This window comes from Saccostrea echinata, unplaced genomic scaffold (genome assembly GCF_033153115.1).
Source record: "Saccostrea echinata isolate AGI-Se365-2 ecotype Australia unplaced genomic scaffold, CSIRO_AGI_Sech_v1 ptg000033l, whole genome shotgun sequence".
NCBI classification, from domain to species: Eukaryota; Metazoa; Mollusca; class Bivalvia; order Ostreida; family Ostreidae; genus Saccostrea; species Saccostrea echinata.
The window spans coordinates 9,973,578-9,986,621 of NW_026889782.1; the positions used below are offsets into that span (position 1 = coordinate 9,973,578).

Genomic DNA, 13,044 nt, shown 5'->3' on the forward strand with positions numbered 1-13,044 from the left:
ATATGAATATGTGAACAGGGGGACGATAAACTTTGAGAATTAAAAAAAAAATGATTTGACTGATGCAATATACTTTTTTTTTTTTACAGGAAACAACTGGGGAACCTGCCAAGACGGATATGGAGGACTTGGTTGTGGGAAACAGGAAGAGTACTATAACTGCGCAGACATAGCTATTCTTCCACCTTCAGGTAACAGAACGAGGATAGCTCGTCCTGGATTTAAAGACCGGAAGTATTTGTTCACTACCACGACTCAAAATCCAATGATGCCAATACTCCCTCCATTTATAAGACGGTCAGAAAAATTCAAAAGATTTTACAAGAAATATTTAGAAAAAGTTATGAAAGGAATGGTAGCAGGGAAATGGTCCGATAATGCTGTTTCTAGGTTAGATTATGAACTTGAGAAACAGAAACAAACCAACCAATCAGAAAAGAGTACGTATTGGGTGCCGAATCGTATATCAGACTTCCGCCTGACCGGTCAGTATCCAGACTCGTCCTTGCCCTCTTTATCAATCAATGTGCCGAGTTCTTTCAAAGGGAAGACAGAGTATTCATTTCTGGATATTGTTAGAAATAGCTTAAAGTATGGAAACTTTGACAGCAATTTTAAAAGTTTAGAAGTTAATGGCTTTGTCACTGGGCGACCTGTTTATCTGCCGGAGGGACCTCTAAATATGCCTCTACCCACCACTCAGACTGCAGCACCCCTAACACCATCAACAAAAACAGGTAAGAATCCCCACCAAACTTCAACAGACTGATGTGTTTGTTATCTTAGTTGCCCTTTCATTCATTATTTAGGATCTTTGCAATGTTATTTACATGTATTCATTTTAGGAAGACATTTAATAGACTTTTAAAGGCAGTATCATTTGAAATTAATTTTGTCATTTTGTATTAATATACAGTGTAGGAAATTAATGTATTACAATACTGTTTAATAAAACCGTTTTTGTTTTTTAGTTGGTTAGTTTTAATCTGTGCTTCATCTGACAATTTTAACTTCGACATTTTGCGAACAATGCCCAAAATCTCATGGAATATAGATATACCATGGAAATCGACTCTGAAGAAAAAATACATCTACATCAATTGATTATTTTTATTCAAATCATACATGTTATGAAAAAACGATTCTTTTGTTTTCTTTTAACCTTTTAATAATTAAAACTAACTTGACTATACATTTATTCAAAATTTTTAATAATTTATAAAATTTCTTTCTTTTATATCCATTCAATGTTTTCATCTATATATTTGTCATTGTAATGTTTTCATTAAAAAAAACTAAGTTGACTATAAACGTCTAGAAATTATTATTCCTTTTATCATTCCTTATGCAAAAGTCTCGGAAAAAATTAAATCGGTTAAAGAATACATTGTTCTTCTTTGGACAAAGAAAACTCAGAAAAAAGAGTCATGTGATAAGAAATCTGTATCTAATTGTCAGAATTTTTTGTTGATTTTGTTTTGTTGTTTTTAGTCTTTTCCACTACCAAGAAGCCCACAACGCGCTCGTTGAGCAAAAGTAACTTCCTTAGCAAGGATTCTCATCAGTTTGTTTACAGCCCTTGGGCAACAGCAGCTCCAAAAACAACGCTATCACCTGTAATAAACACGATAAAAAACACACCATCGGCATTATCGAGAACTAAAGCGACAACAACAACAATCAGCACTATAGACCCCAACAGAGTTATGTTTCCTGATTTTGACTACGAGCAAATTCGGACTAACAGAATCATTGCGCAAAGGATTCCATACTCTCTTCATAGGTCCGCGCTTCAAACACCGACCAATCCGGTGACGTCATTTTTAAACTCTATTTTTAACGTATTTTCGCCCTCTGTGGATTATATGTCCGAGAATCCATTCAATTATGATTCAACCTTCAATGACGCGATGTATCCAAATTATGCTAATGATATTTATATTTCAAGTGCAAATCCATCGACTAAATTCGGAAACAACAATAACCTACAAAATACACAAGAGAAGAGCATAAATTCTAACCCAAAAGATGTCGTTAAAGGAAACTCGAACGGTTTACTTTCTGTAAATGCACCGAAGACTAATTCTTTCATTTCGCGTGGATTATCGTCGGGAACGGAAGTAATGCGGGCTGGGACCGGAAAGATTTCTCCAGCAGTGAATAAAGTGCGTAATCAGCCGGATATTTCTACTCGACAGCTTTCTAACAGCGAAGGGAATCCTGGGATGGGGTTGAAGGACTCGACAGTTAATAGACTACGTTTCAGTGGTAATTTGGTCCTGTGATAAACAACTATTATACATTATTTACATTTCTTGCTGAAGAATTTTACATTATCTAGATGATTTTGAATCAAAAACGTGTGATAATAACAGTTTTATTACAAACATTATTTCTTTATCTCAATTAAATGAGGAAATTTCATAAATTTAAGAAATTACAATCATTGCAAAATAACTTTACCAATAGAAAAATCATTCCTGAAGTTTTGAAACAATAATAAATGATAAGTAAACTTTCTTAATGTGCACATGTAAAAAGTATGCATTTATTTGCTTTCTTAAACACAAACGACTTTTTCAATAAGACAATATTTTCGATAATGTTCCTGTAGGAGTTTCTCAGAGCTGTATTTCTTGTATAAATGTTTACTAATAGCAAGGTTCAATTAGATCAAGAATTTTGTTTTATTTGTATCAGAGTCAATAAAGGCCAATGGCCAACATCTTTGTTATTAAAGTAAATAATTTAGATCAATATTTTTTTCTTGACTTGTCATTTATGGACGCGTTTGTTTTGGTCTAAACTGTAGTTCACTCTGTGTAGATAATTTACCACTAAAAATCAAGTGCGATTTATTGTAGTATAATTATATATGCAATATTTACGCCCACACTTCAACAGCAATCGAGATTTTTTTTGGATCTCAGATTTTTTTAATGTTGCTTTTGTAAATGATTTCTGCCTGAATTTTTTTGAGTATTGAACAAAGTACCAAACATTTTCTTTAATTTCTTAAATGCATTGACTTTTGACTCAGTATATATTACTAAACAAACAATCTGTAGTCAACCTATCAAACACCTGACATAATTATAAATCACAGGGGAAACATCTTCAATTATACCGTCTCAAAAATTCTCAGCCATATTGAATTTTTGGCACTTACCAACACATGCCCTGTTCAGGGTGTAGGTGATGTACACCTGAAAGTGTATAATTACATGTATGTACAACTTTCCACTTGATTATGGAAAAGCGTATACGCTATACTTTGTACCCAGTGTAGAAAAATTAAGCTCAGTCTTGGAAATAAATTTAATTGACGTTTATTAGCGATACCTCATCTCTGTTTTGATCTCTTGTGATGCATTGTATTCAGGTTACATTTTTGGATTTTAAGATATCGTATGGTCAATTTCAAGCTTTTAAGATCACGCGGGGCTTGAACATTTTTGACTCGTCCATACCTTTATGAAGAAACATTGTAATCAAAATTATTAGACTACACATTTACTAAAGAACATGCCTGTTGCCCGAGTTAACCAGCTTGGTGGTCATTCATGAAAGGTCAAATTTATCCCCAGGACAAATTGACCAAGCTAGGGGGCAAATCGTGTTTCACAGTTTTTCAAAAAAATATCTTCAATATGTTCAAAAACAATTGAAATCAATATTTATTTATCAATTAATAAAACTTAAATTAAAAAAATATGAAAGAACTTGTTTAATAACATTTATTGAATCTTAAACACGATTTGCCCCCTAGCTGGTCCCCCCCCCCCCCCCCCCCCCCCCCCCCCCCCCCTTCTGTCCTGGGGATAAATTTGACCTTTCATGAATGACCACCAAGCTGGTAGGCATGTTCTTTAGTAAATGTGTAGTCTAATAATTTTGATTACAATGTTTCTTCATAAATACAGTTTCAAGCCCCGCGTGATCTTAAAAGCTTGAAATTGACCATACGATATCTTAAAATCAAAAATGTAACCTGAATACAATGCATCACAAAAACAGGAGGTATCGCTAATAAACGTCAATTAAATTTATTTCCAAGACTGAGCTTAATTTTTCTACACTGGGTACAAAGTATGAACAGGGCATGTGTTGTTGGAGCTGGTGGTGTTGTTGTTGGGACAGCTATATCTGGAGTTTGCGCATGTGGCTCATTTCCCCCAACTACAGGTCCGATAGTCTCCGTGGGGCCTTCGGTATTTTCCATCACTCGGTCAACTACAGGTATTTGTTTTTCCCTTCTACCTGCAGCAGTTGCAAACTGAGATGATTCTGTGGGTATTCCTAATCTGTTGACATTTGGACGGACATACGACGGCTTTATAACAACACCTTGAGCCTCAAGTTGTCGGATTCGTGCAATCACAGACGGATACCTCTGGCGCATAAGAGTCGAAAAATAAAATCGGCCGTTACGAATGGTGTAGATTGGATATGCTCGAGGAACGAACTGATTTCGGAAATTTCGGGTAACAACATGAATGACAGGCATGCGCAGAATCCTTCCATTTCTCTGTTGAATATTCATGAAGTTTATCCGGGGCATTGGAGGTCGAAGAAGAGGATTTAATCTATATTGTGGTTGTCGATTGTTGTTACTTTGCAGTCTGGGAAGGCGAGGTGTTCCAGGATCCATGCCCTCGCGAAAACCTGTCGCATCTGGCGGGACTTCTGATTGTATTTCCACCACTGCTTTGGGTACATCTATTGTCTCTGATAGTTTGGGATTTCTTTGATCTCTGGATAAATCTTTAGAATTCTTTGCATGCAGCGAGTTGATACCTGAGAAAGCAAGAAAATTGTATATTGTTCTTTTTTTCATCTGTTATGACAATTAAACAACTTACACTGTTAAAATGCGGTACGAACATATCTAGTTGGAATATGCATGTCAATTTTTAATGTTTTATTTCTCTCCTCCCACAATAATTACTATAGTAAGTTAAATTTCAGAATGAAAATGTACATATATGAAATTTTTTAAGTTTTCAACACTTATTGTTGTTCTTTTTTATTATTCTTGACTTACAATTTCGCTAATACTTGTACTTTGCAGGGTTAATTATTCAATATTCGGAACTGAGGACTTTTTCCCAAATGCTAACGCATCAACTTGAAAACAAACTTTTCCGTTAATTTTATGGGACCAAAAGTTGAGCTCTTCAGGATACACGTTGTTTGTTCAAGTATTAAAAGGGAGGTAAATGTTTCTTCAGTGTTCATAATGTCGATATCTTCAAATACATGTACTGATCGTGTACAATGTAGCTTCCTGTCAGATTTCTCATGGAAAAAAAATGAATGCATGATGGATATAAGGCTCAATTATTGAATATTTTCACCAATAATTTAAGCTACGAAAATGTTTTCTACATATAAAATGGTACCTACTATACAATTAATTAATTTAGACTGTATTAATTAGTTGGTATATTTTACATAGAAAGAACAATTCCATTGAAGTGTTTGACAATTTATTGTCCATTTATTATCTAGGAACAAAATGGAGAAAGTGCCAAAAAAAAAAAAAGAAAAAAAGAAAGAAAAAACATATATTTATTTGCCTCATTTTCATCTGAAGATTGGCTATACTATTTTTTTTTTTATGGAGTAGCAACAAATCAAAAAGAGAATCCTTAAAATGAATAAACAATATCAAGGAATTCCACAAATGAAGTACGTTTGATATACTCTCTGTTTATTTACCAATATGACAGCTTTATTTTTTTTTTCTTTAAAAAAAAAAGAGGATCATTTCACAAAGAGCGAACAAATACATATCATACTAATATTTTCTAAACTTTGATTGATAAAATTTTGTTTGATTTTTTTTTAATTTCTCCTTCCTGCTTTGTACAAATGTTGGATTTTAATTGATAAGTTTCGTCAAACATGAAATAGTAACAGACAATCTAATGTATGTGAAAAAATAAACGTCTACAGTAAATATTGTCAATTTGCATGAAAGTTTGTATGAATTTAGCAGTGTATTCTTTTGAAAATATTTCATTCTAATTTTGCTTTTTTTTTTTAATATAATGCTCCCAAAAAATATAATTTCTGCCGCTTTGAGAAACTACGAGAGAGGTACATGTATCATAGTTCGAAATATGAGTTTTAGTCTTTTTTATGTAGAAATTTATTTGTAGATTGATTAATAATAATAACAGTAATACTAGTTTTAATGCTTGTTTCAAATATAAAACCATCGAAATTATTTTGCTAGAATTCAATTTCTGGTATTGAAACAAAAGCGAGAAAAATTTAAAACATTAAATGCATGTATTCTGATTAAATACCACATACTTAATATTCTTGTTATTCTTGGAAAATTACGATTTGTCCTTAAATAGTAGTTTGTTAAACACAAAAATGAACTGTAGAAATTTAAATTTTATCGAGAGGCAAATTCGACGATTTGCAATTGTCCTTTAAAAAAGCTCTATTTTTAGCCAGAGATAATTTTAGCAAATTCATTTTGAAAAGAACGTTAACAGGAGCTATTTCTTCGGATACCGAATGAATTGTAAATTTTAGCGATCTTAATTCTCGCTAATAATACCAAAATTAAATTCTCCTATAAATTCTGCTACGGTCTTCTTTGGAACATTGCCATAATCAAGACAAATTCATAATGAAAAAGAAATCATTGTTACTTTAATTGTTAGGTCTTACCAGAATTCCAGGGGACACATCTGCAAAATTCTGCGGAAAACACCAATCCTTTATCGCAGCACATAATTCTTTGTACGGCTCTTTGTCTGATATTTGTATAATAACACTGAGGAGTCCCCCTGACAATCATATTACTACATGGCAAATTAGCCAAAAGTGACGAAAGCTGTAAAACTTCTGCTGCCATTTTTTCATTCAAATTTAAGTTAAACCTACTTTAAAAGAAAGACGAAAGATATTTGCATTATTTATATACCGTTGTCTTGCTTTAAGCTTCATTAGACACGCGTGATTTCCTCTGGAAGTTGAACAGATTATTTGACGCAAAGCAGTACTTCCTGCGAAGTCAGCTGTTTACGCATGCGTGATGATGTATGAGATACAAAAGGTCTTGTAGCTATTGACTTATAGGTGATTGGCCATTTCACGATCTGTCGTTAGCTGTACGTGTAATTAAGATTGATAATTAAGAATATTCGTGTAAAAAAAAACACGCACCTGTTATTTTCCAGCAATCAGTCAAACTCTCCCACGCCTATTGCCAACCAAAAATTTACATAAATTCACCAAACATTTACTAAAAGTTGTGTGTTTTAAATTGATTTGCTTTAGGATAGATAAAATATGCGGATCTTAAAGAAGACGATTTTTGTTTGCTTTGAAGTTTTTTCTTTCAGTTCTTTAAGCTAGTGTCCATAATGGGTTCAAGCAGATGAGCTTGTGGGTTGTGGTGAGGCTTCCTGTCATTTCAGTTAACAAAATAACTACATCTTAGTGAACAACTACATCTTAATGAACAACTACATCTTAGTGAACAACTACATCTTAGTGAACAACATCTTAGTGAACAACTATATCTTAGTGAACAAATACATCTTAGTGAACAACTACATCTCAGTAAAAATTCTTTACTTATATCGTATCAAACTTGTTTTGATTTTTTTAAATAGTTCTGATGACGTAAAACCTGTTCATCAAACTTTCGTTCTCGTGGTAAAATCCCACAACTTAGTCCATGTATCCAGAACAAACAAAAAATCGGGTTTTCATGAACTGTGGACAGGTTCTTTATTTCTGCATTGCTAGTTGAAAAATGAAGAAAAAAATTATTAGGAGATATTTGATTATTCATTGAGTATACCAGAGACTAATGAAAATGCCAATGAATCGCCATTATAATAAACCATTGGTCGGATATCGCAAAAGGGATTGTATTGTGTTGCCCCGAATTGAGCATTTCTGAGTTGATCGAGCTGAGTTGTGTTGGAATGGTGGTGTTTTATATAAATGCCATGACTTTTTTTCCGTGGGCCATAGTTGTGTAACAAATTAGCAGACAAAAGTTTGTCGTGAATATTAAACATATTTTTGTTGAATTATAATAAAATGTCAAACAGTGAAAGGTTTATAAAGTACATGATTTACGTTATTGTAATTATTGAAGTCTACTAATTTTATTGAAATTACGTGTTTGAAAATCTTTAAAAAAAATGGGCTTCATGTACATGTAATACAATTTCTGCAGGGAGTGGGTAAAATAGGTTATGTGCCTGCTGCCAATTCACATTCATTTTTATGCCCCCGGATCGAAAGATCCCGGGGGTATATTGTTTTTGTCCTGTCTGTCTGTTTGTTTGTCTGTTTGTCCGTTTGTCTGTTTGTCTGTCTGTCTGTTGTCAACTTTAACCTTGCCCATAACTTTTGGTTGGAGCTATGACTTTCATATTTCACATGTGTATTCCTTGTGACAAGACCTTTCTTTGGGTACCATCATATTTGACTTTTTGACCTTGACCTTGGAGTTTGACCCACTTTTGCAAAATTTTATGAGACTTTAACCTTGGCCATAACTTCTGAACAGTTGGAGCTTGGGGTTTCAAACTTCACATGTGTATTCTTTGTGACAAGGCCTTCTTTTGGATACCAACCACTTTGACCTTTTGACCTTGACCTTGGACTTTGACCTACTTTTGAAAAACTTTAACCTTGGCCATAACTTTTGAACAGTTGGTGCTTAGGGTTTCAAACTTCACCTGTGTATTTCTTGTGATAAGACCTTCCTCTGGATATCAACCACTTTGACCTTTTTGACCTTGACCTAGGAGTTTGACCTACTTTTGAAAAACTTTAACCTTGGCCATAACTTTTGAATGGTTGGAGCTAGGGCTTTCATACTTCACATATGTAATCCTTGTGACAAGACCTTCCTTTGAATACCAGCCACTTTGACCTTGACCTTGACTTTTATTTAAAAAAATTTAACCTTCACCATAACTTTTGAACAGTTGTATCTAGGTCTTTCAAATTTCACAGGTGTTTTCCTCGAGACAAGATCTTTCTTTGGATATCAACATTTTTTATCTTTTGGCCTGGATTTTGACTTGCATTTGAGAAACTTTAACCTTCGACATAAGCTGCCATACGGGGGCATAGTGTTTCACAAACACATCTTGTTTGTGAATGAAATTATATACTATGAATAACAAAAATCTGCAGCATTTTTTGGGGGGGGCAAAATCATAGTCCGTCAACTTTTATCAAGAAAAACATTTTTAATTTCACTTTCATCTTATGTATTGTAAAACTGTATTGGAAATTGTGGTTTTAAAAAATTGGTCTTGTGTAAGCAATAAAGTAATGTTATGCATCGGTGAAAATTATTATTATAGGTCACAGATTGTGTCAAAGAATTCGGTTATAAGATTCTTTTTTCATTCTTTTTTTTTTTTATTATTTGAGAATGACACCATACTATTCTCTGTTATCGTAGGAATAAGCATACCAGGTATGTAATTTTTGCCAACGTCATTTATCTGTTAATGTATATATGTCGATTCAGAAATGTTTCGTAACCAATATATATATATATATATATATATATATATATATATATATATATATATATATATATATATATATATATATATATATATATATTCACAAATAAAAAAAAAAACATTGTTAAAAAAGGTGCACAATAAAAAGTAAACAATATAATCGCGTAATGAACTCAGTGATAAAGTAGGTCTGAGTGAGAAAGTTCTCTATTAAAGTTAAAAAAAAAATATATATGCAGGTATATGAAAGAATTCTTGTGGTTATTAACTGTATTGTATAAGAACACAAATATATGCACAACTGTAGCTCACTGAGCTGGGAAATGGGGATTTATGACCAGAAAATTGTAATTGTAGTTTTATGGGTACAAGTACAGCCGATTTAATCTATGACGCAGGGAAATAAATTGCACAGTCTTCGAGCTTTTCGATGCATCCCAATTTTTTTTTTTAAAAAATGCAAACCAAAATATGTTTCCCTGTTCAGATTATCCAACTTGGTTTTTCAATTTTTTAAAAATTTTTTTTATTTATTTTTTGGAAAAGAGGGATAATTCTCTCTTTTTATAAATCTCACTTTTGTTTTATATTTTGTTAAGAGAAAATATTCATTAAATTTTTCGGTCCTGGTTTTCTCATTTTCTTGCACTTGTTGTGTAACCTGCTCTCAATGGTTGTTCATCTCATAGACATGAATAAGCTTCAAAACAGCGGCGACTTTAAAAAATAAAAGAATGCATATTTTAACAAATAAATTGACGTTATAAACATTTTCATTAGGAATTGACATAACTCCAAAAAAATATTGATTATGGAGACCCAAAGGAAACAAAGAAAGTCGTGAAATGCACAGCTACAGCAATATTTAAAGGAAAATAATTGATCAAGTTCTTTCTTTCGGTAATTCTTTAAATCCCAAATTAGATAAATTTCTAGAATGACTTACTAAGTCAATATAGTATCTAAACAAAAAAGGGCGATACCGTTTAATTTAAAATTAGTTTAAGACTTGTCTTCACAAAACAAAATAAGAGGCTGTGAAATTGAACACTTCTAAATAGCCGTGCCAGATTGCTGAGAGAGAACAAGAAAAAGAATAGAGTTTGATAAGAATGGAGTTTCGGTCTTTTTCGGAATGGCAAGGTAATTCTTGTACTTTTTATTATTTAATTACTTTTCCTACACTTCTTAGTCTATAGCTTTGCAAATCTAAGAAATGCCTCAAACGGTATATTGTCCTTTCTGACATATTTTATTTCATCAAATAAAATCTGCAACATGTCTGTTTTAATAGCGATTCTCTGTAACCACTTAAACTTCTTTGCCACGCATGGTCACCGATTTTGATGAAACTTTGCCCATTATTACAACTTGACACCAGAAACGTATATCAAATAAAATTTCGTTGCTATGTGTCTTGGTTGCCATGGTAACAGCCAGAAAAGTTGAAAAAATTGAGATTTTCAGCTACTTTAAATTTTTATTAAGCCTTAATAAAGACTAAGAAAAACAAACAAACCATTCTCCCAAAAACATGACACCTTGTTGCCACTTATGCTATAAAGAAATTATTTAGAATTTATCTCTAAGTAAGTGGTAACCATGGGTACATTTGGAATACATTTTAGATGCTGAAAAATGCTGAAAAACGCTCTATAGTCACAAATGATAGATGTTACATGATCAAACTCAATCAACAACGTAAGAAAAACAATGAAAAATATTTGACCTCATGTAATTAGGTATTGGCAATATTATTCTAAAAATAACTTTCATGGTTGCCATGGTAACACAGTGTCACCATGCAAAATCTGTTACTATGATTGGGTTAATGCTACTATCGTGAGGAAAAACAATAAAATTCATGACTGGCACATATGCATCCTTAGGACCTTACAACACCGACAACATAAGAAAAATTTAGATTAATTGTTACTTTGTAGTGTAACCATGGAAACAACGTACTAGTTGTTTAAAGTGATATTGTTTTTGCTGCTTTAGGAATTTACTAACTTTTTAATCAAGAAAAATATTATTTGAATCACCTTGAATAGTACTTATCTCGTAGAACTAAAGTTGAATATCATATATTGATAAAGGTTGTTGAAAAATACAACACTGTTGCTATGGTTACCAAGAAGAGAAAATGTTCGATTTTGTTAAGTTTTTGTCAATATTAGACCCTATGTGCCAGCTTTTTGCATCCAGTTAGAGATTGGGTGATAGTCAAAATTGAAAGTCAGGTTAGTTGTTCACATATATCAATCATTAAAGTTTTGGGAATCTACATACAACTGTACGTATCCAAGGAAACAGAGTGTTTTTCAGATTTTTATGCATGTTTTTTCGCCTTATTTCCATAGCAACGCACTATTTAAAGAATTGAAATTGAATTTTTTGAAATGCGAAAATTAGGGTCACACCAAGGCCTTTTAAAATTGATCATCAGTTATATAGAAATATGCTTTTTAAAAAGATAGGATAAGATTAAAACACTAAGAGAGTAAATTTAAAATCCCTTCGTGGTATTAAAACCATGGCAACCATTGCCAACCTATAAGAAATATCATAATTTGTCCTTGGTATATGTTACAAGGATCTCTTCTCTATTATTTGCTTGCATTTCAACCTATAATTGTTTTTATTCTTAAGTGTATGACTTTATAAAATTAAATGAACAAAATTATTACTTTTGAATACGTGGTTTCCATAGTAACGTATGTTATAGATGATTTACCAAACATGTTTATCATGCATTTAAGACACCAGGCCTTCAGCTTTCAGAAACAGTCATTGCCACTTGTTTGCTTTGCTGCAAACGTTAAATGTGGGACTCTGAAGATGTTGAAAAATGCCATTTTTCAAACTTTAGGACATGTTGTTATGGTAACCATGACACGTAGCAACCAATTTTTGCCTGATTTGAGTTTACGGTATCAAAGACTTTCATCATAGAGAGTTTGGAGAAATTCTGAGACTATGCGTGCCACAGCTCCTATATAAAAGTTCAAGTCATTACAGAGAATGGCTCTTAATTATCATATACAAATTAAATTGAATAATTGTAAAAATTTTTAGTGGCCAATATACCAAAGATACGCAAGTTCTAAGAGTGAATCAGCTATTTATTTTTTTTTTTTAAAAGGAAAAGTGACAAATGATCACACCCCAAATAAAAAAATGTAAATCAAAGTTTCATATCAAATCCCACCATCATGTAATTACACGTACTACATATGTACATGAATCCAAATTACTGCACACATGCTGTAAATAGAGGACAAGTGAAGGCTCCATAAATATACAGACAAACAGTTTGAAAATTCATCTCTACTTCAGTCAGTATCAGCTACCCAAACTTGGTTTTCACAAAGATACACTGGTATACGACCCGATTGCAATTTTTTTTAATTTCCATATATATTGTATATCTTTTAAAAATGTCTGTATGCGCAATGTCACTATAATAAACGATTACACTGTACTTACTTAAATGTACTTATATTTAAGAACCATC

The 13,044-nt window shown here is 32.5% G+C and overlaps 1 protein-coding gene across 1 annotated transcript; it reads right to left on the reverse strand.

Annotated features, from left to right (window-relative positions):
* Positions 1-4,036: 4,036 nt before the first annotated feature.
* On the reverse strand, positions 4,037-6,896 carry LOC133198099 (uncharacterized). Its single transcript, XM_061334245.1, has 2 exons — positions 6,691-6,896; positions 4,037-4,797 (listed from the first exon to the last, which is right to left on the reverse strand). The coding sequence occupies exons 1-2, from the start codon at positions 6,875-6,877 to the stop codon at positions 4,037-4,039; spliced, it is 948 nt and encodes a 315-aa protein (XP_061190229.1). The 5' UTR covers positions 6,878-6,896.
* Positions 6,897-13,044: the final 6,148 nt, after the last annotated feature.

Coding starts and splice junctions, on each gene's coding strand:
- LOC133198099 (XM_061334245.1), bottom strand. CDS start 6,877: ATGGCAGCAGAAGTTTTACAGCTTTCGTCACTTTTGGCTAATTTGCCA. Junction 4,798..6,690: donor ATGTGTCCCCTGGAATTCTG/GTAAGACCTAAC, acceptor TTGCTTTCTCAG/GTATCAACTCGCTGCATGCA.